At 55.2% G+C, this 25001-nt stretch overlaps 1 protein-coding gene across 2 annotated transcripts; it reads left to right on the top strand.

Moving 5' to 3' along the window:
- Positions 1-2263: 2263 nt before the first annotated feature.
- On the top strand, positions 2264-23303 carry stac (SH3 and cysteine rich domain). Of its 2 annotated transcripts, XM_029258255.1 has the most exons (10): positions 2264-2641; positions 7743-8016; positions 14287-14387; positions 17333-17414; positions 17548-17663; positions 19310-19391; positions 19977-20044; positions 20965-21016; positions 21925-22143; positions 22424-22542. In XM_029258255.1, the coding sequence occupies exons 1-9, from the start codon at positions 2528-2530 to the stop codon at positions 22116-22118; spliced, it is 1083 nt and encodes a 360-aa protein (XP_029114088.1). In that variant the 5' UTR covers positions 2264-2527; the 3' UTR covers positions 22119-22143; positions 22424-22542. The 2 variants fall into 2 exon arrangements, with proteins under 2 accessions (XP_029114088.1, XP_029114089.1); XM_029258256.1 differs by lacking the exon at positions 21925-22143 and having other exon boundaries at positions 22424-23303.
- Positions 23304-25001: the final 1698 nt, after the last annotated feature.

Genomic DNA, 25001 nt, shown 5'->3' on the forward strand with positions numbered 1-25001 from the left:
GCTCCTTTTGGGAGAAAAAGTAGCGGAAAGTAGTTTCTTCATTGTTCGTAGACGTACGTGAGGAATTGGAAGTGGGAGAAAGTGAACGAGGAACTGACCCTCGAAAGGATGAAATGCTCCCGAGTCACCGACGCCAAAGCTGGAATGAAGGCCGTTTGCTCACAGCTCTTTGTTTGGAGTAAGAAGAGCAGCCCGGGTGCGAGGAAGCGCTCTTCCGTTATCGCACCACTGCCGTCAAACATTCATCCCACCGCACCTCTGCCAGCCGGCGTCTTGTGTGCTCCTCCAGTCGCCGGGCCACTGCTCCGCTCCTCACCTGCTTGTCATCGCTGTCGCCCAGATCCTTCCGGAAGGTGGGCGCTGCCGGGGAGGCCGCCGGACACTCCGAAGGTACGCTTGGTTGTTACGTAGGTAGTAGAACTTGTGTGATGAATCCTTCCTGTGTTGGGAGGAGCCCAAGTCCCTCTGTTGATGCTCAAAGTGCAAAGGATGAGCAGCTCACTCACACACACACACAGGGAACATTCTGCAGAGCTGGCAGAGTGGCCCCAAGCCATCATGGAAGCATCACCAGGCTCCCGCAGTGTTCATTCTCCCCAATTTGCTCACAGTGGGCTTGTCACAGCCCCCCCCCCAGCGGAACCCTGAAACCCAGAGCAGATTGAGCGCCCCGGGGCGGGCAGGCGGGCGGCGCAGCGAGCCCTAGCCGTGAAACTCGGGCTGTCAGGCGCGAAGCGGAGAGCGAGCCAGAGCCGGCGGCTGCCGGCGGACGTGGCGCGTGTGGGCAAACGGCGCCATTCGCAGCCAGATCCGTCAGGCCTGAGTCAGAGCTCCTTGGCCAAGGTACCCCTGCTTATGCAACGGACCCCCGTCTCGGGCGCAAAGGGTCGCGTCCCACATGCCACCGCTGGAAGCAACAGGTTTCCTGAACACACGCGCGAGAGCGGCACTGCCGCCTCATCGTCGGACACGTGTGTTTGCAAACACGCGGCGTCGCTCCCGCGATCTTGTTAGCGACACGCGAGAAGACCGCGACAGGGAGGCCTCGGCCGACCTCCCCGACGCCTCCTGCGGTGCGTTAGGAGGGAGGGAGCAGAGCCTGGCATGGTGCCCATTAATGTTAATGTCAGTATTTCTAACGGCAAAACGAACCTCTCTAGGCAGGGGGACGAGCCGTGGCCCCGACAGCGATTGTCAAGGTCCCCACGTGTCCCTTTGTATATGGGGGGGGGGCAGCTGGACGTCACCTTGTCCACTGCTCCAATCTATATGGGGTCACCTGGAGTCAACGTCCTGCTTTCTTCTGTTAACTGTCCCTGACGGTTAATGAAGTGTTTGACCGTGGTGGGCCGGGGACCATCCAACACAAGGTCTTTGTGCCAATGACAGTGGAAGAGCTCCAGGGCATTCCTGGAACACACACACTGTCACAGAAACCTTTGCAGGACACAGGACACGTCTCAGTCCAGCTAAGCACGCCCTTTACCGTGCTCATGCATCCAACGGTTGGGTGCGGAAGAAGCACAGGAGACCCTGTCCACGGGACCGCACTCCCCGCAACGTCACACACTTAACACCGTGTGTTGGACTCGAAAGCCAGAGTTCAGACGTGTTGGAGTTTCCTCCTGGCAGGACAGCAGAACGAGGAGCCACACAGTCGGGGGTCTGACATGACAGAACACACACCTGGAGCCTTGACCCTCCCCTGGACATTAGCAAGGGCAGCAAAAGAGTGGACAGCGAGGACCTCGCGGGGAAGTCCAGTCATGGGTTAAAAATCCATGAGTGATAATGTAATAACCTGTTAATGAGCAATTCGCAACCCAGGTGGGTCAGCAGTCAGACGGTGAACGGGTATTAATAAGATGTTGATAATTTAATGACCAGTCAATCACTGTTAACTCATTAATAACCGACCTGCTAAGGATCAGCCAGTAATCAGTTAGTGATCAGATAAGTGATATGGGTTAAGGATCAGGTATTGATCGGCTTGTGATCAGTTGCTCATCAATTAGTGATCTTGATAGTGGTCGCCTGGTGATCAGGTAATTATCGGTTATAAACCAGTTATCAATTAACAGTCAGTTGGTGGTAAGTTATGTAAACACTTCTTGCGACATTGACAACTGTACCACGAGGCGGCCGGAGGCGTGGTCGTCACGTGGGCGTTGCAGCCGTCAGTCTCGGCGAGACTCCACCCCCCTCCGCACGCCGCCACCAGGCACGCGCGCACCCACGCGCCCGCACACAAAGTGACCGCGGCTTCCAGCTGACTGGCCAAACGGCTTCGGCTGCGCTCGCGCTCGCGCTCGGGCTTCCGGCGTTGGTCTGTCGGGCGCGAGGGACGAGAGGAGAGGAGAGGAGAGGAGAGGAGGGTCGAGTCACAGCGATGAGCGCGACTCCCACGGAGTCTCCGTGTCCGTGAACAAGTTGTTCGTTTCCGCTGGATTGATTTCCGCGTCGGACCCGGAGCCTCACGCCCTGTCCGCGAGCCGGACCCATTCGGGCGGCGGGTCCGAGGAGCAGGATGATCCCCCCGGGCAGCGTGATCCAGGACCCTGAGCGCGCGGGCAAGGAGAACGAGGCAGAGCAGCGGGGGACCCCCCAGTCCCCGGGCAGCGGCGGGCAGCACGAGTCCAAGGTAGCGCGACCGAAGCGCGATCGGCCGCGTCGCTGACCGCCGTGACCGTGATCGTGGGCTCAGTCTGCCTGAGTGTCGGAACTCAGCGCGCGGCGGAACGCGGCTCGTCTGCGCGCTGGAGACTGTTCTTGTTCTGTACCCTGTTTTACCCCCGCGTGACCGACTGTGTCCCGCATGATCGAAACAATGTTGTCACTCCGTGTCACTCCGTCACTGTGACTGTGTCGCCCGTGTTGCGCTGCGCTGCGCTGCTCTCCTCTCGCCTGTCACTCACTGTGCACGTGGTTCCATAACAACAGTCGTGCCTTAACCACCACTCACTCTTACTGGTCGGAGCCGAGCTCGTGTGTGTGTGTGTGTGTGTGTGTGTGTGTGTGCGCGCGCGCGCGCACTTTGGGCTAGCTGTGTACCTTGTTTTGTCTCCTGTTACGCCGCGTTCCACTCTTGCCTTGTGTCCCTAGTGTGTCCCCTCTGTGTCCTCTCTGTCCCACCGAGTTCCACCACTGCTCTCGTTTTCACACATTCCTTTCCACGAATGGAACAGGTGTGTGTGTGTGTGTGTGTGTGTGTGTGTGTGTGTGTGTGTGCGCGCGCGCGCCCGAAGCCGCTGCAGTGGACCTCGTGGTTCTAGTCCGGTTTGGGACGCTGTCTCCTCCCCCCCCCCCTGTGAACAACGCGCAGTGATTAATTTCGTCACAGCTGTGTCAGTGTGTGTCATCGATCGAGCCCAAAACAGTTATTGATCAGGGTCCCAGCCGCGAGGCGCTCGTTCGGACCGACTTTACACTGAATAATTATTTACACGGAACATGTTGCTGCTGCTGCTGCTGCTGCTGCTCGTGGCTCCACAATATCTCACAGATGAGTTGTGTGCTCGAGCTGCGGTGGCGCCTGTGCGACAGTTTCACACCTTACCTCCTCTTCCTACAGCGCGACATTTGGGAGGAAACAGAAGGACCCTCCCACCGGGTTGGACCCTGCAACCTTCTGGTGGTGCCTTATGCTACGGCAGGGCTTCGCCGTGGAATAATGAATAGTCATATTTACGCCTCTCCTCTTGGGATATATACAGCGTATCGTGTGGCGAAGGAGAAAAGGACGCTCCTGCGAGCTGGGGGGGAGGGGGGACACGTCTGCTGTCGGCGGTGGCAGCGGTGGTGGCAGCGGTACGAGGGACGATCGACTATCGACAGCTTGTCTTCCTTTCTAGTTCACAGCCCATTTTCTGGGTCATTCGTACCCCGAGTCCCGCAGTTCGCCGCGGCAACGATTGGCGCCGTCGAGCACGTCACGCGTGAGCCTGCGCGGCGCCGCTTGGTCCCTCGGACCCTCGGCCCCTCCGTCGGCAGCACGGATTCCTCCTGACGGGAAGCCTTGCCCTCCGTGGTCAGTCAGAAGCCGCTGGCCTCGGGTTTGACCTCATTATTACCCGTTTCTGGAAAGTAACGCAGTGCCTCTCCAGGGTACACGAGCAGCGCCTCCCTGGTAACTTTCATCTGTACCAAGGTAGATGGTGCCCTCGCTCCCGGTTTTGGTCACGTCACATCTGGAATGTTCCTGAGGGAGCTGGGAGTTCATTGTCAGTCCTGCGGGGCCCTTAGCCGTGCTGCGAACAGCCGAGACGCTCGGGCACCAATAAGCCAAATAGTTTCCACTCCCACCCCACAGGAAGTTGAAAGAGAAACAGAAATAGCAAGAGCTCCTTGAAAAAGCTGCATCCTGGTCTCCACTGGACACTCGCCGTGTCCTTGTCCCCCATACGGAACATGGTAATTTGGGTGTAGTAGAGCTTTTCAGGTCACTGTAGTGCCACATTATTTCATTGGCTGCTTCGCAATGTTCTGGAGTTCGGCTGCAATATCTGCAATATCCAGACGCTGAGTTCGGCAATACGTGCGGACATATGGACATGTCCGCTGCACTGGACATCTTTGAGTGCTTGCTACAATGCTGAGTCCTGAAGGGCTTTACAGTGGACATTGTGTGACATGTTGCTGCTGGACAGCTTCCTAAAAACCTTAAGTTGGGTGGCACGGTGGCACAGCGAGTAGCGCTGCTGTGTCTCAGCGTCTGGGTGGTGTGCGAGGATGTGGGTTCGATCCCCGCTCAGTGTGTGTGTGTGTGTGTGTGTGTGTGTGTGTGTGTGTGTGTGTGTGTGTGTGTGTGTGTGTGTGTGGAGTTTGTGTGTTCTTTGTGTGGGTTTTGGGTGCTCTGGTTTCCTCCCACAGTCCAAAGACATGCTGTTCAGGTTAACCCATAGTGCGTGATTGACAGAGAGTGTGTGTGTGTTCCACTGATGTATGGACGAGTGACCCAGTGTAACTAGTGTATCTAGCAGTGTAAATCACTGCGGTGAATAAGGAGCGTGGGCTGGTAACAGTAAATAGCGTTGTTTGGAAGTCACTTTGGAGAAAGTGTCTGATAAATAAATGTAAGTTAGGAAAACATTATTTTTTTAAACTGAGTCTTGGGAGGATATGGAGTGTAGTAGGGCCTCACTCGATTACCCTCCACGTTTTCGTTCAGAATGTCAGGTCTGTCCGGAGAGAAATTATTTTATAGTTCTTGTGGCTCCAGTAGAGGGTCACTTACTGGCCATAAAAGTGCAACCCAGACACCTGGTTTTTTGAATTCATATTTAAAGCTTATCTAAATAGCATCATCTCACTTTGATCCTCCCAGCTTGGTGCTCCATTAAATGTGAAAGCTCACACCCTGCTGCTACATGCCTTGGGCTCTGGGCAGATCTCAGGGTTCGCAGACCGTCCAAGTTGATGGCAGCCGTGCCTCTTGTTCCCGATTCCTAATGTGGAGCATCGCTGCTCTCAGGACTGGCTGTGGGACGGGACTCCGTGTGTCACCTGCACTGTAAATATCAACGCTGTTCTCCTTGAGTACATCCCAGTGCAGACCTTTCGCTGAAGCTTCTCGTGTTGGACGCCCGGCTTTGGAAGGGCACCGCCGCGCTGCCGCTGAACTCGCCGCGTTGCTGGTTCAGCTTTCCGAAACGTGGCCTTGGGGGGATGTTGGGAAAAGGTGCCGTGCGCCAGGAGTCTGAGGTTGGACAGACCTCCACGTGCAAACATGGCTGCTGGGCTGAAAGCGGCAGCGTGGACTGGGTAGCTCATCGATTGCCTGTTTCCCAGTTGGCACAAGGGATCGATAGCGCACACTGCCTACGGACCCGCGCGCAGCCGTTTGTGTGCGCGTGTGACCTGCCCCCATCGCTGCGTGGTGCTCATCTTTGGCTCCTGGTGCAGAGGAGCGGCTGCGATGTGGCCACCCAGGGTCGTCGATGGAAACCGATGTTCAACGGCAGGTTCAAAATGTGAGCTCTGGGGAAAACGAGAGCTGGCGGCTGTCAGGCGAAACCACTGGAGGGCGTCGCTCTGGGGCTCATTGTAGGAACATCTGCTCTTTCTAACCCTCACCCTTACCCCAGCCTTTACCCCTTCTGTACTGATGCCCTCTGGATGACCCCTGTTGTCAGGTGTTTCCTTGGCTCCGGTTGCCATGGTACCGCAGCCTCCCACCTGTACCATCCAGCCTCACTGTCTGCTCCAATTAGTCTTCATCCAACTCAGACTCTCGGCTCCGCTGTCAGTGTCCTCGCAAATCTGGATGCAATTCTTAAATCCTGTGTTGAAGAACAATTGGAGACCCCTCGGGGAGCCAGAGCAGACTCTTCACCCCCCCCACCCAACTCCCCACAGGTTTCTACTGGACTCATTTGTGTGGTCCGGCATCGCCGCTCCTGTCTCAGACCCATCGCACGTCAGAGCTGTGATTCCCTCTGCTTAACTGCTGCACCTCTTTTACTGAGTAAACATTTGTGCATGAAGTGCGTGAGCCAGCATGCGCCTGGGCAGATTGTCCACTCCAAAGCCTGCTCATTTGCATATTCTGGTCACTTGCACTTTGCGTCCTGTTGGTTCTTTTCGAGTCTCTACACTTTATTCTTTCATGTCGCTTTCAATGTAAGTGATGGACAGTAGCTCTGCTGGGGTCAAAGGAATCGGCTCAACCGCTCCTTGCTGCGCTGCCCTTCTCTGGATGGACGGAGCTTTACAGTGGTAGTCAGTACAAATCCTGCTACTGTCCCTACTGGGTGGGCAGGCAGTGCCTCTTCTGCTCGCTGCCTCCTGGGCTCTGCTAGTGGGCTCAGGTGGACCAACCAGCAAGGAGCTTTGCGAGGTGTGTGTGCGCGCGTGTGTGCGTGCACGCGCACGAGGGAGAGATCCTGACTGTGCTCACACTGGTGCTCACACTGATGACCACTGCTGGCACGCGAAGAGACACGAGTTTAGTTCCAGGACTGCCTGCAGCTTTCATTGCAATTTAAAGCCCTCGTCCTGCATTAAAAGGACCTATTTTTAGAAATGGCTTTTCCGGCCATCGCTCAACTGGTAAAATTTCATGGAGAATAACGGACTTCAGGTTAGCACCACATGGTAAGAAACAAAGCACGCAGCCAAAAGGGACCGTTGGAAGCGTCGTTACAAGTGATGGGCACAATGAAGTGGACGCAGTAGCTGTTGGGACGCTGGGCTTTAGGAGGGTAGGTGGAAACATATACATTTAGGTTGCAAACGTTTCATCACCAGTCGAGGTGACATCATCCAACCTAAATGCCGAACTCGGTGAACAACCAGTCACCTCAACCATCAACCCGAGCTACGAAGACCACCAATATTCTCTGTGATCTTCAACACACACACATACACACAGACATATTTACACACTATGGGCAATTCAGCATCGCCAGTTCACCGGAATGGTATTTCTTTGGACTGTGGGGGGGAAAAAACCAGAGCATTGAGAGAAAATCCACAGAAACATGTGGAGGACATGCAAACTCCACACAGACTGAGTTGGATTTGAAGCTGCACCCAAACAGCCCACCAACAGGTTTTTCATATATGGGATACACAAACGTTGCACGGGGGGAACAACCCAAGAACGGAACAGCAGAAGGACATGGGTAAAAACTCCACTGATGAGAGAATAAGTCAAATTAATGCATTTTGATGAAACGAGGGGGAAGGGGACAGTCTCTTGTCTCTCGAGTCTCTGTCTCACTGTCCCTCTCTCCGTCCCTCAGCTCCAGAGGCTGAAACGCTCGCTGTCTTTCAAGGCCAAGAGTCTCCGCAGCAAGAGTGCTGACAACTTCTTCCAGCGTGCTAGCGGCGACGTGCGGCTGCAGGTGGACCTGCTGCCTGAGGTGAGCCCCGGGGGGTTAGGCCCTGCCCCGCTGCCTGTCCCGGGGTGCTCGCCTGGGAGGTTACCCCGCCCACCCGAAGGTGCTGCTCACAGCTTCCTGGAGCACATCTTCAAGAAGCCCACCTTCTGCGACATCTGCAATCACATGATTGTAGGTAAGTCTTCGCCGCACCTGTGACTCCACACTCCCACCCCAGCTGGTGTCCACAGTGCAGGCGGGTGCAGGAGACCACCTGCCCCTTTCATCGCCAGCTCCCTTCTGGAGCTATTCCACTGTGAGGCTTGTGTGGAGGTCAGCAGGTCATAGCTGCTCTTGTTGTCGCCTTCACCGCAGTGAGGGCTGCAACCAGACATCCCATAGCAGATGCTCTGCTTTCACATGCCCTCTTTAGCGGGTTCCTGTCCCGGGGCAAACATATGGGCGACTCCATAAATTGGTTCTACTCTGATATTAGCCATGGTCTTCCGGACCATCTGCCATTTGAGTGTTTTTGTTACTGTTTAACTGTTCTTTCCTCTTACGGCTCGAAATAGACTGGAGGGAAAATCTCTACTGCTGGCTGATTTTTCCAGCAAAATCTGAAGCCAATGAATCAGCAGCTATTGCCGGTGAGCTCTGTACCAGTTATGAAATGACCTGGTCAAAGTTCTGCCTTGAATCCAAATGATGCTGTGGAAAGACCTGCAAAGAGCGATTTGTGCTTGAAAATCTGTAAATGTTGCTGAGCTCAAGTGAAGGGGACCCAAGTCCTTCCATAGGCTTTCTTGCTCAACATCTACAGTATGAGTTTAGTTGCGGTCATTCCAGCTAAAGGTGATGAAACCAGTTACTGTTACCGCTAGTTATCGACAAATACTATTTCACACCTATTGTTGCGCACTTCATCATCTACCACACCAAGTAAATGACATAAAAGCAGCACTGGTGTCACTTTCCCCTATTAGACTCCATTCATACACTCCTACATCTAGATTGTTTAAAAAAAAAAAATTCAACACATCGCAACTCGCATAAAGGGGGCTTTAGGCACGGCCTCTTCCTGTCCAGCAGCCCCAGACCTCGTTCTCTCCTGGGCCTCATGACTCCATGTCTATGGAGACTCGACATCACAGCCCTTCTGGTTAATTCTGTGGGAGGAATGGCAGAGCCCAGCACCAGATGTCCAACGGAGTGGGAAGTATGCCAGATCCTGGAAGCCGGCTGCCCGTGGGCCTTGGGCACCGCGTTGCCGGGATTCAGCATTGGCGTCCGAATGCTTCGGCATGTGGCGTCGTCGTATAAACGAGAACGGGAAAATGCAGCGTGCTGCAAGACCGCTGCGCTTCGGACTCCAGTTCCCAGAAACATTTGCGATTTTGCTTGGTTTTTGACTGGCAGCATGTAGACCGCCGGACGGTCCGGTGAAGGTGCCTACGACAAATAAAACCCAGATCCAGATGATGGCATGGGACACTCCCGTTTGCGCACCGTCTTTAAGATGGCCTCTTCAGCCCCTCTAATGAGCGCGGGCTGTCTGAGCGAAGGAGACGAGGTTCGGATGCACCACCGCCAATTAATTCTTCTAGTGCGGTCGGGCCGAAGCTCCACTTTGGCGGCTGCAAGGCTCTCGGGGGGCTGGAGGGTCTGAGCTGTCGCATATTTGCTTTAGCACACTTGGGAAAACATGCCGCCAACATGCGCCGTTAGCCTGCAGCTAATTCCATTAGCATCCTGTCGCGCAGCCCCGCCATGATAATTAGCTCGCTCCAGAGAGGGACAGTTGGCGAGGCCAGTCTGCTCGAAACCGGCACGTTGCTTACAGCAGAGAACATGCGTTCGTGCTTCCTAATCACTCGTTACGAGTCATTATTGAGTTTGCTGCTGGAGGCCTGAAGATCTCACACAGACAAATGTTAGCATGTTGTACCGCTTCTCCTTCTGTGCTCTTTCCCTCAATGGCAATAAGTGTCCTCGCACTGTGGCGCCAGTCATTGGCTAATTTCAACCGTAACCGCCTTTTTTGGACCCTTGCGCAGGGCCGCGTCCGGAGCCGAGCGCCACGGGGCAGGACTGCGGGACGCTTCGGCTCGGTTCGGTCCTCGGCGGAGATGACGAAGCAAGACGCGCGGAGTGCTTTCCTGCGGGGCGTTTGATTTGTGCAAACGGGGGACGGGAATCTTTCGCGTCTTCGGCATGTCGGATATTTTTTGGCGTCTCGTTTCGGGGCTTCGTATGAGTAGCGATCGAATGAAATGATTTGTGGGGGGGGAGCGTGTCCTGTCAGGGGACAGGCGATTAGATGGCATCTGGAACAAGGATAGGGAAGCATCTAGTTACCAGAGACACGACGACACTCATTAGCAGATGATACCAGAGGCCAAAACGCGACAGAATGCAGATAAAGGACTTTGGAGACTTGCAGAATGATGAGTGCGGAGCTGTTTACTAGACGGCGCTCAGATATGCGGTGTGTGCTCTGTTAGGACTGAGGACGAACTCGGGAATCGGAGACAGTGTGAATCCGTAACCGTTAACATTGTTTAGGTGGATGAGAACGTCACTGGTAGGTACAACAGCAGAGCCTCATTGGTTGCACCTCTGAGTTGTTACCCCATTGTATGATTTACACCCCGAACACATTGTACACCCCCCCCCCGAGGCAGTAGAACAGGATGTCCTTATCCATCTCCATTCTCCTAAGATCTTTACTCTGAATGCTCTCAAGACCACCTGAGTGGTGGGAGCTGTTGTCCACACTGTAATGGAGCCCCATGTAAGCTTTATTGGGGTAATATGACCCCACCCCCCAACCCTTTTGCGTTCTTCTCACTTAGTCGTCTGTGTGAAGCCCAGAGTTGTCCTGCCGTCTCAAGGTGAGACTACAGTCAGCTGTCCCTGCTGCCCCCCAATCCCCTCCTTTACACAGTGAACCGAAGGACACGTCCCAGGTGACCGCCCCCAAGTGCAATTCTGACAGCCTCAAATAGACCCTTCTGAAGCATCTTCGCCACCGGCATGTCCCAAATGGATGGGGAACCTTGGCCGTGATGCTAGAGGCTCTCGATGACAGCAAATGGGTGGAAATAACCGATTGCAGCCCTTTCTTGCCTTTCACCTGGAGACGAATAGGCGAGGCGGCAGTGGGCAGCCGTGGGCAAGGAACCGTTAAAATCTGCGCATGGGGTTATAGATCCTTGTCTGCCGTGACACGCTGTCTTCTGCACCCTAAGTAAAGTGTTAGCGTGTATGGTGCCAGCAAGCAAGCCTCTGGAATGTGAAATTAATCCGCTGTTGATACCATGCTGCTGTTGTCGTCTTTTTTTTTTTTTTTTTTTTTTTTTTTTGTCCTATTTCACAAGGTCAGTATTATAAGAAACATAACCTATAAAATGGTCCAGGTATGGTAAAGGTATGAAATATGGTCCCTGTCATCTTTGTGTCACAATCACTCCTCTCACACGTTGTCGTGCTGTGTGTTAAACGCGTTGAGTCATTGTCTTGTGGTGGTGTTTTCTCAGGTTACGCTGATGCTCCCTTGGGTACGAAACCGTCTCCGACTCTGGAGCGTAATGCGGTGGGGGGGGGGGGGGGGGGTGCAGCCAGAAAAGGGAGGGAGAAAGAGATTAATTTGTTTCCTGTCTGGAGCTGTGCCAGGCTATCGCTGCGGTTATGAATGAAAAATGGAAAGGTGAGGTGCTGAAGCTATGTGAACTAATGGCTGTGGGTGGAGCTAACAGCTGTGGGAGGGGCTAAATGCTGTGTGCTGAGGAGGGACTTGTCTGGATTGCAGTTTCCTCTGTTTACACTATAGAACCAGAACAGGACAGATTCCCACACAGCTGCTGTTCTCACTACAGTGGTTATCTTTCGTTGTCCGTCTTTGTGTTCTTGACCTGCCCCCAACATGTACACCCAAGGGTAGAGGTTTCCGGTTGAGTACAAGGTTCCCAGCTGCCCTTCGCACCCCGTGAGCCTCAGGGATGACTGCTAATCGCTGGTTCAGCTGCGCATCTTTCAGGCCAACAGGTCATGAGCCCACGTTTGATGCCGCCACTAGGGTTGAGCCTTCACCAGAATGAGATGCTTTAGCCGTCCTGACAAAGCGGGACGGTGTGGCTCAACGTGACGTCTGACAAAGGCAAAGTGCCCATGTGCCGGTGCAAATGATCAATTAAGTGCATGTCGCTAGCCGTTACTCACCAGACAGGAGCGGGACAATTCGGGGACATGCCGACATGTCACTGGGGAGAGAAGCGTGTGCTTTCCCGCTTGCCCGGGGCATGTCCAGGTGTCTGGAGAGGACCTGAACGGCTGCTGTAATGAGGTCCAGCTCATTGATCATCTGACCAGGAAAGCAATTGGCAGTGCCAAGTAGATGCTGGTAGATGTTTTACTCATCTAGGTGCTGTGCAGCTGGATACTTCTGGGTACTGCTTTCTGGTCAGGTGTCTCGTTCAGCTCTGGAGCATCAAGACCCAGAAGACTCTTAACTCTCCTCTCCCCAGTTTGGCTTTAGTGGCCCCGGTTATAGCGCCACCTGCTGTGCTGTACAGAGTTTGCAAAGAAACTTAGTCCTCTTCCTGTAGTCAGGTGGCTGCTGTGCAATGTAGCTCTGCGACGCATTGAATTCCTGCTCATTTAATACACTTTTACTCCGTAGGGGGGTTCGTCACAGCGTGGGGGCGCACGGCAGAGACACCTTGCTGGAAGGACGATGGGGATTAACGAGGCTGCCGTTCCCGACACTTGGATTTGGCAGCATTACCCCTCAATACGGCACTCGTTCACATGGCTTTTCGAGCGGGAAGTCGGGAGAGAGACGCTCTTCGTGAGACGACTCGAATCCCACAACGATACCACCTCATGATAGCGACTCCGCGTCCCAGCGGCACCCGTCCTCACTTCCCCAGCAAGCGTGTTCCAGCTTTCTGCCTTCCCTCTGCATTAGATAACTTCCGAAAAACAATTACGCCTAATTAACTGTGTTTTACGAGAATGTCTGACTCACGCAGCATTGGGCAAGAATGGGGGGGGGGATGCTGGCGTAACCCAGGACGCATTTCTTGCCTCGTTCTTGTTGCTTCTCGGTTTTTCCCATCAACTTGTGAACCCGCAGAGCGACTTACAATGAGGAGATGGGACACAGGAGAGCTCTGAATAGGAGTGACTGCAGGGGGCTTTTAAAATTGAATTGTGCAGGAAGTGGCACTTTGGGGGGGGGGGGGTGCTATCTGGATGGCGTTTATTTTTTTGTGTGTCTGATGTAACTACTGGGGGGTGGGGGGAATGAGTCCTCACTGGGTGAAGGGGACGGTGCTGTACCTGGCTGCTGCAAAGAGTTGGTATGCAGGAGGATGTCACAGTGCGGAACTGGAGGGAACACTGACGCAGGGGCTGCGTGTGTGTGTGTACACACTATATTTACTGTAATCTTTAGATATCATTCATTGTAAGGGCTGTAAGACATACCCTAGACTTAAATGTGGATCTTCATAGAAAAAAGTAAAATCAGAGGAAGTAGAAGAAGCAAATCATGAAAGTTAAATCATTAATTATCTTAAACTTTGTATCAGATTTAAATAATTGCACAGATTTTTTTTTTTTTTTTTTTTTTTGGTCAGTTTCCTTTCCACTGTCAGCCTGTGGACCTTCTTAACAAAATCAAACTCTTTATCATCACTGTTGGGTTCAAAGCCACTAATACGGTCCAATATACCTCCTTTAGGGTAAATGCAACGTGTTGTATTGACTGGTCATAACGGGAGCAATAAACATTTATTCATTCAGCTGATGTAAATTTTCAAAAGCAACTTACAATTGTCTGCTTTTTACTGGAGCAATTCAGGGTGAGTACCACAGCTGGAGGTGGCATTTGAACCTGTTACCTTTGGCTCTAAAGGCAGCAGCTCTAACCACTGCACTACCAGGTAGCTGGTAATTCTAAGATACCATTGATTACAAGTGAAATCCTGATTCTCGTGTCATTCAGATTTTGAGAAAGTGTGTGTCTAAGAGTCTAGGAAATGCTGAGAAAAGCTGGTAGAGCTGCTGATGCGCAGTGAGTGAGGATTATTCGTCTTTACCCTAAAGTTACTCTATTGACGCTCATTGCTGGAGCGTCTTCCATCAGCCCAGAGGCCACGTTGGCCTGATATGACCCTCACCTGACGTTTAATCGAGTCCTCACTGTTTGTGCAACGGGTCTCCTTATGGAGCTCGTTGCATTGAAGCTCACACACGTAGAGAGCTGGACCTCTACCGGGGCAGGTCGGGGGCGTGTGTGATGCCGAAGGGTAGGACAACCGTGACGCGCGCGAGATCTTAACTTGGGTACATAGTTACACCTGTTATTGTTACCTGCTGAGCTTCTGCCACATGTGAACCCGCAGATGTGTTGGTCTGATGTGGAGAATCCAACATGGTCACTCCACCCTCTCCTTTACAGGCACCACCGCCAAGCATGGCCTGAGGTGCAAAGCCTGCAAGATGAGCATCCATCATAAGTGCATGGACGGTGTGGGCCAGCAGCGCTGCATGGGCAAACTGGTAAGCATGTCCTTCGTCATCATCATTATGCTCATCACCATATTCATGGTCCTCCTCAGAGCTGGTGTACTGCAGCGGAGGTGCGGTGTGAGGAGCTCTGCTCGATGCCTTTCACAGATGGTTCCAGCACACCAGACTCGCATCTCGGCAGCTTCTGCCTCTTCCTTGTTGAAGCTGCAGCTCGTGTCGCCTTTCCTCACCTTGGGGGGGGGTCTGTGCTCAGTGAAGTCTGGATGGTCCTCGTGCTGTAAGGTGCTTGCTGCTGCAGTCTGCTCTCCACTTTCCTCTCGAAGGGAATGTTAGACCAGGGTGTCATATGCAATATGATTCCCAACACCAGAAGGGCAGCTGCTGTATCCCACACAGCCTGGATGGTACCGTAACATCAGTGTGTACCATGGTATAGTCTGTTCTAGTGGCGGAGCCGTTCGAAGACGTCCTACGTGCGTCCTACTCTCCTGAAAGGAAGCTGTAACCGCAAGCTGGAGCCCCTGGCAAAGAGCTGCTTTAATTCAGCGTCCCTTAACTTCTTTGCCATTTTCTCCCCTCCCCCCCGATGTAGGCCATTAAGTGCAGATTACAGCTCCTGCGACGCGATCCATCACTCTCGTTCTAGCTCCATCTGTGAGCAGCAGTGTGACTGCAGTGAGGGTGAGGTGGGGGGATGGACCTGCCTGTTGGACTGTCAGCCCTCTCCTTCCTTCGCTGTGCCGAGATCGGACGCTGCGATGGACTCAAGTGGGATCTGACCGGCTAACGCTCCGTCCTCCTGTGCGTGGAAGGTCGAGACTCCCCGGTAGGGGCTGATGTTGGCTTGAGCGATGGGCGGTATCACGTTTGGAGCGTCGTAACAACGAGCCCGAGAGCGAAGCGGGAGATTGCGCGTGGACTCGACGCCAGAGGTCTGATTCCCGGCGTGGAAGGACCACAGTTTCGTCGCCGCTTGGATCTCCACCGGCTTTGTCTCAAAGGAGAATCAAGTCGAACGGAAACGTCGACTCCTCCTTGTCGCCGATCTTCGGACTGCTGACGCTCCCACTGCTGGGGGATGTCATGGAAGGGAAAACGTGTGACTAGTGTGCAACGCCTCCGCGATGAACCCAGAGTCTTTCGGGGATGGAAAATAAGGGTCCTGGGTCATGGTTCCCACTGGGACGCACATCTAACTTTAGTCCTCTGTCAAGTTGGAGGGAATGAAAGCCCACATGCAGCTCTATTTATTTCTCTTGGCAGCTTCTACGGGGCCATTTGTAGCCGGGATAAAGTCCTCGTCTCATATTGTACACACAAAGCGTATCGTTTCGGTGGACGTTGCCAAAAGCTTCAGGTGCTCTAAAGTGCGGAATCCCAACGTTCGAGCAGCTCTGAGATTGATTGCTAACATTTCGTTTTGTATTTTTACCCCCGACTGTGGCATAAGGTAGAGCTTTACAGTCTTTTTCTGACTGTTACTGAAGTCTCTGGTGGAATTATGGGAAAAAAACCAAAGACTTTATGAAAGCGTGTGACACAGGGAATATTAATGTGCTCCATTTCCGGCCAGGGGTTAGTAATGGAGCCGAAAATGAGCGCGAGGCTGAAATGGATCGATCTCACGTCCCCCCGAGTGGAAGTCGATACGTTTCGCTAAGAACCCACCTGACAGTAAACGGTTCTCCTTCTGCGTCGGTCCTCCTTCCGCAGTTTCACTGGTGGTTTGAACGCAGTTGTGTATCGGGTACCCCCCACCCCCCCAATTAAACGTGGAATTCATCAGAACTAATTATAGACGAAGGCCCCACAGTCCCACCACTAATCAAAGAACATCAAACGGGCAACAAACAGCTTCTGCGGGGTGCGTGTGTGTGCGTGTGTGAGCGCGCGCTCGAGGCCCTCTACAAGTTGGGCTGTCACCTTGCCCTCAAAGGACCTGGCTTCGAATGGCGCCTCCTGCTGCAGTACCCTCGATCAAGGTACTTACCCTGTAGCGATGCAGTAAAAATGACCCTGCTGTGAAAGTGGGTAAATCAGTGTGAGTAGCCAAGTGTACAACCCTCACACTGTAAGTCACCTTGGAGGAAAGTCAGTGGGATAAACGGCAGTTGGAATAATGACACCCACAGCTCTTGCTGACTCTATGGCGCCATACCCCCCCACCCCACAGTGGAAAGAGAAAATCGAGTTTGAGAGAAAGTGCAGGAAGTCAGGTGTGTATTTTAATTTATTTATTTGATTTTCTCCCGTCAATGAGAGAGGTTTCTGCTGGGAGATGGGAAATATCGATCGGGTCCAGGAGGGAAGGTAAAGGGAGAAATGTCACGGCGAAATGGATGATAAACATCAGAGGAAGGCTTCCCTCGTTTGAACTCCGCGGGGTCCGTCCGCCAGGCCGAGTCTCCTGCGCCAGCGAGCGTTCGTTACCGCCCCGTGGCGCGGCGCCCTGCGGCGCGAGGGCCTCCAACCGGCCCGCCGCCGTTCCCCTGGGACACGTGAGCGTCGCTCGTCCGCGCAGCCCGGCTCGGCGCGAGTGCCGGACGTGTGAGCCGCGCTCCTGGAGGGCGGCGGAGGGCGGCGAAGCCCGTGGCCCTTCCTCTCGCCCTGCGCTCCTCCAGAGCCGTGGGTCTCGTTAAAGAGCCTCTTAATTACGCACCTCGCCACTTAGTCGTATTTCCATCCGTCAGACAAGCGCGACACCTAAATCCCCTCCGGCGCTGCTGCCGGGACCCATTTTTACCGCAGCGGTTTCGGGAGCTGCTCAGGTATAAATAGCGCAGGTAATTAAAGGCCAATTAGGCTGGAGGAGCCGGGGGAACGTGCCGGAATGACGGGAACACGCAGGGATCCCCAGGAACCAGAGTACACGTATAGCGGGAGGGAGGGGGGGGGCAGCGTTCGCGGTTGTGTGGCTGGACAGTCCTGCGGGCTCCATCTGTCCACTGACACGTGTCTCTGTCCCCCCCCTGCAGCCCAAAGGGTTTCGCCGCTACTACAGCTCCCCGCTGCTGATCCAGGAGCAGTTTGGATGCATCAAAGAGGTGATGCCCATCGGTGGGTCTCGGTGCTGCCCTTTGTCTGCTGTAGTGCGTGAGGTACGAGGTGCGACCTGCGCACACCGACGCTGCAGCTCACGCCCCTTCCTTCCTTCCTTCCTTCCTTCCTTTCTTCCGTGCTCCTTCGCCAGCGTGCGGCAGCAAGGTGGACCCCGTGTACGAGGCGCTGCGCTTCGGAACCTCCTTGGCCCAGAAGACCAAGAGGACGAGCGTGGGCAGCGGCTCCGAATCGCCGCATCGCAGCTCGGTACGGGGGCTTTCGTTTTTAAATGAAGAAAATCTGTGTGCGTGCGTGCGTGCGTGCTTGCTAGGTAATGTGTAAAAGAGGAAAACTGTTTCATCGTAGTGGACACACACACACACACACACACACACACACACACACACACACACGCAAATGCCCAACCTGTAACACACGTTCACTAAGAGAGCTGAAACCCCCTTGTGTAACAGTGAAGAAGATATGTAGTACAGTGAACACTGTATACCATGGTAAAAGAGCGATGATGAAGCGGTGTTCCTCTCCAGAGAGTTGAGCGCAAGCACACCTCTCCCGCCGTTCACCTGCTTCTCGCACGACTGGCCGGAGCTGTTCCGGTCCAGGTGTTCGGTCCTCATCTTGGGATTCGAACCTTTCGGTCAAGGATGCTCTCGACTCGTCTCCTCGTGTCCCGGAGCCCCGCCCACCGTGGCCCTCGGCCAGAAGCGACGGGCGGCATCCTGGCACCAGAATGTGGCACTTCATCACTGTGTGGGGAAGAGCAGGTGGGCAGGTTGCGCCCGTGTCCCTCCATCAATGGGGTGCCCGGCTTCCTGTCGAAGGTGATCTGCGCCCAATAACCCCCCGCGCGTCGACCCTCGCACCCGCAACAGCGCCCCCTCGCGAGAAGCTGTTTTCGGCTGTTTACCACATAATGGTGAAAAGGCACACGACTGAAGTGAGGGATGAGCTTGACAGCAGGAACTCAAGCGAATGCTGCGGTAATAAAAGGAGTAAATGTACCATAATCGCGCTGTTCCCGAGGGGGGGTCAGGTACTTAAATCAGGAGAAAACGGAGGACCTCCAGAAAATGGGTGAAAGCGCTGTGTCCAGGCAGTGGGGATTGTGATGGATGTTGGCACAATAGCTCCCTGTGACCCCCCCAACCCCCCAGCATCTCAAGGAGCGCAAATGTTTTTTTTTTTTTTTTTTGTTAAAAAGACACTGGCTAGTGATCGTATCTGCCTCTGGCCCCAGATCAGGTTGAGATGGAGATGGTCGGTGTTATCACCCTTCTCCAAAGCAAATGGGTGTTGCCTACTTGTACTAATTTATGTATTTATACAGCAGGGTAATTTTACTGCATGAGCTCAGGGTCGGTACTTTGCTCCGGGCTGCTGCGGAGGAGAGGAGGTGGGATTGGAACCTGGGACACCCGAGTCCGGAGGCCACTACCTCACGTGTCCTTTGCTGACCGCGGTCCGTGGTTATGACCGTGTTCGAGAACGAGCACCGAAGAGCGCGTGGTTTTCGGAGGACGCCGCAGACACGGGTTTGAGTTCGTGTGCAGCAGTTCAAAGGTCAGAGGTCAGAGCGCAGGATGCGTGACCTGAAGGAGCTCCTACGTGCCTCTATACCAGCCGTCTTGCCAGACATGCTGTAGTCTGTGCGAACGGCAGGGCATTATGGGTAATCGGTATTGGAGGACGGGGGATCAGACCGACGCGCTCGTCGTTTATGGGGTCCGGGCGCCGGCTTCTCCGAGGACCGTTAGAGATGAACTCTGAAATATTCACACACCTGATAGATTACAGGGCCGTGGCTCAGAGTGTGTGTGTGCGTGTGTGTGCTCGTGTGTGTGCGCGCCCATGCTCACTCGCACGCACTGATGGGTCTGCTCCTTTCTCAACAGACCAATGACCTGGCGGAAGTCCCTGAGGAAGGCGGCTCCCACAGCAGCCGAGCAGAGCTGAGCAGGAAGCACAGTGACAATGGTGAGGGGCGTCGTGTGTGTGTGTGTGTGTGTGTGTGTGTGTGTGTTTGCGGGCATTCGTTCCTACAGTGTCACCTTCAGCTCTTCAGTCCTATTAGCAAAACACCAGTTTGTCAGTACAAGTCCCTCCTGCCTGTGAAATTGTTTTGAAGCTGAAAGGTCACGCTGTGTTTTACCGTAGTATAAATTGTGTCAAGTGACGTTGACGTGTTCAAAAAGAAACCATTCAGAACGGCGGCCGCCTCCTGGTGACACATTCCTGTCATTGTGCGGCACCCGAGAGGGAGTTGTACAAATGCAGAAAATGGAGTGAACGGGGTAAACGCGGTAAATGGAGTGTAGGGAGAGCCTGACCCCCCCCCCCCCCCCCCCCGATCAAGTACGCAGCCGCATCTACTGTGTGTGTTTTTGTTCACCGGCAGAGGAGTCTCTGTGAGATTCTGTCACGCGATGTTTTTATAAGAGCTGAAGTGTGTGTTCTCAGGCCCCCCAGGGGTGGGTGGGGGTGGGGGTGGGGGTGGGGGGGGGGGCTCCTGTTTCTCCACGACCTTCTGCTCACTCACCTGTTGGCTTCCCCCCCACCCAGTGTTTGTGGCTCTGGAGAACGGAACCGAACACTTGCACGTGGGAGAAGGGTCCCGGGACGAGTCGCCGGTAAGCCCCCACCCACCCCCCCACCGGCCACACGGAGGCGGCTGAGCGCTCGATGGTTGCTAACGGTTACGGAGGTGTGTGCGAGAGACCGGGGGGGAATCCCAGCCGCCGCAGTTCCCCCGCAGGTGTGCTCAGCCCGCAGGTGAAGCGCTGCTGCGACGCGGTGAATCTCCGCACCAGGAGCAGGTCGTCCCACGCCGGACGCAGGACTCGGGGCCAGGAGGTGGCGCAGCGCTTAGAGTTGCTGTCGCCTTGGGCCGATAACATGGGTTCGAATCCCTCCTCCTGCTGTCATACCCTTCATGAGGGTACTTACCCTGAAGTGATGCAGTAAAAGTTACCCAGCTGAAAAATTCTTCAAAAATTACTCACTCACACACACTAACACCAGCTCTCAGTAGCTCCGTGGCACTATCTGAGGAACCGAATGGGTTCGCATCCCTGGTAATTAATGTGTGTGGTAGCGGGACCGTAGGTGGCCCGGCGCTGCTGAGCACACGCAGAGGGCGCCCCCTGCAGGTGGGCTCGCTTCCCATCGAACCCGGACTCTGTCGGCCCTCGGCGCCGCTCGTTTCCCCCTTGAGAACAGAACAGCTGCTCGCAGCCCCCGAGGAGGCGGGGTCATCAGTGACGCGGTGCCCGTGGGGGGGCGGAGGGGCAGCTGGAGCTCCCGCAGGGATTTAATGACAACAGGTGGCATTTATTATGGACCCTCAAGCGTGACGGGGTTTTTCTTATATTTATCGGCGATTTTGTGTAACATCAACGGTCAAAATTAGAGGTCAACGACAGATGATGTACAGCGAGAGGCTGGGGTGGTCCATGGTATCGGTGCTACCGAGGTTTTACTGCGGTAAGGAAGCTAACGATGAGGCCATTTATACGTGTAAATAATTCCCAGTGTTCCTCCTTTGCTGCAGACCTGGGCTCAAGACCGCACGGGCAGGACGCTCCAGCGAGGACTGGTGGACGGTAAGACGGACGAGCCGAACGAAGGACCGAGTCCTCGCGCTCTTCGCAGGACGTCACGCGGCTTAACGTGAAAACTCTAGTTTCTTAGGTCGAGCGTAGAGGCATGTTTCTCAGCCCCAGATCATCACCGCCGTGGTCATCGTACCTGCACGGGCCTCGGGGGACTCGTACAGATCTTCTCGGCTCATCCGCGTTCCTTCGATACGAACGGCTAAACGTGACGAGCGCTCCCGTCGCACGGCCCGAAAATGGGCGCCGCTCGCGATCGCCTGCTAACAGCAGCGCTGCTCGGAGCCTCCGCTGCGCTTAGCGTTGGGTGACGTCTGCCGTCTCCCGTGTCCTGTCCGGTTGGCGCCTCTCGATGTCGTCGGGCCTCGCCTTCCCTCTTCTCTTGACGAAGCGAAGGCCGTCGCTGTCCCACGGCGGTGTCCGCCGGGAGCACGTCCCCCGACGCCGGGTGTCGCGTTAACCGTCTTTCACCTGTGACGCCGTCCCCGAATCGATACGTCGCTCCCAGGAGACGGGCCGAGACGAGCTCGCTGCGCACGTTCACCCTGTGTTTACCGTAGAGGGACCAAACCCCGGTCTGGCGCAGAACCTGCGCGGTGAAGTAGCCCTCAGCTGATGAAGCGCGGCTGGACACTACGTTAGGTGGACGCAACCGCAGCAACGCACACGTTAGTTGGATGCGAGTTGCTCTGTCGGCAGGAAACTACATCACCTGGACGCCGCGTGGGCTGGAGACGACCGTGGGGGACATGGCAACTGCTGGACTCTAGATGGACTCCTCTGGGCCGGGCGCTATATAAGCCGGACGCGACACGACGCGACCTTAGTGGGACACTAGAGTAGATTGCATGAGGTGCACGACCCGCTGAGCGTTCGTTTGTCCGCCTGCTTGTTTGCAGGCTGTGACCGGGGACAGGACCGAGCATGTCCCCGTCTCCTGTGGCCGCTGGGCGCACGCCGGCGTGACACCGTCCCTCTGCTGCCGGACCTTCCCCCGGTGCAAGTGCCAGGGGCGGCCCTCGGTGACGGAGGGGCAGGCAGAGGACCCGCGTGGCGCTGCCGCCTGCCCCGGCGAGGACAGGAGCCCCTGTAGCTGCAGGCTTTCCTCCAGCCCCGAGGTCAGCGGTGCCCTTGACCCTCCCCCGCACGCACACCAGGCAGGCGCCCACATTCCCAGAAGCCTCCCCGGCGCACGTGCTCCCTAACGCTGGCGCTGGCGCTGATTTCAGCCTTGGTGCCACGGTTCCTCCCGCGGTGGGACGAGCGGAGCTCTCGTCTCCCCGCAACGGCGCGTAGCATCTTTAAAGGCCCCACGCTCCGAAGTGGTTCCGGCTGGTCCCCCGAGGGCGCGTCCTGTCCGAGCCCGCTAACGTGGTGTCGCCCTGTGTGTCCCGCCAGAGCTCCGTGGGAGGAGAGGACAGCCGCGGCGGTCACGTGCGGGGGGCCGGCGGACAGAGGAGGGGCTCCGCGCTCTGTGACGTCCTGGAGAAAACGCGAACGTGGGAGAGCGGCACCGGCGCACGTCCGTCACGCAACGCGCCATCCCGCACGGCTCCCGCTCCCTCCGGGCCACGTGACCCAGGCACGAGGCGAGGGCGGGACCGGACCGGGACGAGCCTGCGCCGCGTCTCCGCGGGGACGCGACCCGCCCGTTCCTTACCGCTCGCCACGGGAGACGAGGACGTTCTCCGCACCTTCCCGCGGAGGCTGCGAGGAACATCTAGGAAACCGTCCAGATCTCTGCCGACCGCGGTCCGGCTGACCGGAGCGTCCGGAGTGGCGGGTGCCCGCCTGCCGTGGCAACAGACCAACAAACGGTACATTTGTTTACAGAGTTTTTCAACAAGTTTTTAAATTTCTACGTTACGTCACGTTTTACCTTCGCCTATGATCACCTGAGTTATTCTTCTCAAAAGTGCAGATAGAATGGAATCGCAGAGGAGCGCGCGGGTAAGGAGCGTGTGCTTCGTTTCCCTGCTCCGTGTGCAACAGGCGGACGAGAAAATTCACTTTTTTTCTTTAACTTTAATAATTGACAGTACACCGACGGAAGCTCTTCAAGAGACCGGGTGAAGTAATGCAATATATACTACATAGTATATACAGCACAGCATATAAATAATATTTACCGTCCGCATCAGTCCTGGCAGCGACAGAAGTGGGGACGTTCGGTGTGTTTCACGATCTTTCGCAGAATAACAGAATGTAAGATATATGATGGACATCTTCAGAGCAAATGTTTTGCTTTCTCTTTTAGATTAAATGCATGTTTTCTTTAACGTCCATGTTGGTTGATTTCTTTGTTTTCTGGTCACTACGTTCACTTTGGTATGTACACCATTTTTGTGTATTAAAAAGTTCTCCAGAAGAAGCTCCAGAGTTTCCTCTGTTGCCCTTTCTGCACTTCCGCCCCCTTCTTGGACGTTAAGTCGGTCCGTGTTGGTCCACGTGCTTCCGTCTGCAGCGTCGTCTGCGGGCGAACGGCGTGAAACCGGCTCTCGGCTTTGAAACGCTTCAAACCGCGTCGCACCCAGTTCACCGGTAACTTCCGTTTCCACGCGCCGTCCCAGTCCCACTGCCTGTTGTAGCCAAGTCTACCTCTACTCTACGAGCTCCTCTCCTGCCCCACCAACTCTGCCCTGCTGAACTGCTTCTTAAGTCTACCTGTATGTGAGAGAGCGCACGCGCGCACACACACACACACACACACACACACACACACACACACACACACACACACACACACACACACACACACACACTGTCTGAACCGCTTGTCCCGTACGGGGTCGCGGGGAACCTGGCAACACAGGGCGTAAGGCCGGAGGGGGAGAGGATACACCCAGGACGGGACGCCGGTCCGTTGCAAGGCACCCCAAGCGGCACTCGAACCCCAGACCCACCGGAGAGCAGGAGCCGGTCCAACCCATTACACCACCGCACCCCCCCTATACGTGAGAGCGCATTCAGCCCAAATCCCACCTGACTCCACCCACAATCCTCTGCCCAACTGCGATACTCCACCCACAGCCCGTCCAATGGCAGCATTGACTCCACCCACATTCCATCCAACTGCAGCATTGACTCCGCCCACATTCCATCCAACTGCAGCATTGACTCCGCCCACATTCCACCCAACTGCGGCACTGACTCCGCCCACAGCCCGCCCGACTGCGGAACTGACTCCACCCCTACATCCTTCAGGCTTCCTCTTCCTAAAGCAGTTTTTCTTGAACCAACAGTATGTGATGGTGTCTCATCCCAGATGAAACCTCAGAGTGTCACTAAATTCCTTGACTACCTCCGTACGTGGGAGGAAGCCTTTAAGGACATTATTGACTTCTCTTGGCAAGCAAGCGGACTCCTCTCCCAGCTGTACTTCACAAAGTCTACAAGAGCAGCGCCTCTGCGAAGTGCTTCCATCGGCAACCGGACACAAACCTGGGCTCTAATCGCCTCCTTAATTGTGTCCTTGTTAATGGGCTCATTAGCAGCTCAGCCGAACCTTCTCGGTGGAATCCTCCAGCAGCGTCGCCGAGCCACCGGCATCGGGGACGGGAACGCGCCGTCCGCTACTGATGTCGCGGCCCTCTGCGGAGAAGGCTCATCGGAACGAGGTCGCTAATGCGTGGGGAGAGCAGTCGGTGCGAGGGCGGTGGTCGCGCCAGCTGGACACTTTCCCCGGGGGCCACGGAGCAGAGTCGTCCAGCCCGTTCCACCCCAGGCCGCCGCTAATCGCTAAGGCTAGCCCCACTCATGTGCATTTATACTCCACAAACACGATGGCACTATGGAGGCACTGTGCGCGGTGTCAGCGTGTGTGTGTGTGTGTGCGTGTGCGTGTGTGCGTGCGTGCGTGTGCGTGTGCGCGTGGGCATGGGCCTTTGAACGCTACACAAAACCAGCTCTCTCATTTTGTCAGCTTGGACCAGCTGGAAGGGACGGATAAAAGAGAAAAAACGATGCCACTGACACT

The sequence above is a fragment of the Scleropages formosus genome, chromosome 15 (assembly GCF_900964775.1).
Source record: "Scleropages formosus chromosome 15, fSclFor1.1, whole genome shotgun sequence".
Taxonomy (NCBI): domain Eukaryota; kingdom Metazoa; phylum Chordata; class Actinopteri; order Osteoglossiformes; family Osteoglossidae; genus Scleropages; species Scleropages formosus.

Excerpts from the sequence above, each read along its gene's own strand:
- stac (XM_029258255.1), top strand. The coding sequence starts at position 2,528 with ATGATCCCCCCGGGCAGCGTGATCCAGGACCCTGAGCGCGCGGGCAAG. Across the intron at positions 2,642-7,742 it reads GCGGGCAGCACGAGTCCAAG|CTCCAGAGGCTGAAACGCTC; the intron begins GTAGCGCGACCG and ends TCCGTCCCTCAG. Across the intron at positions 8,017-14,286 it reads CTGCAATCACATGATTGTAG|GCACCACCGCCAAGCATGGC; the intron begins GTAAGTCTTCGC and ends TCTCCTTTACAG.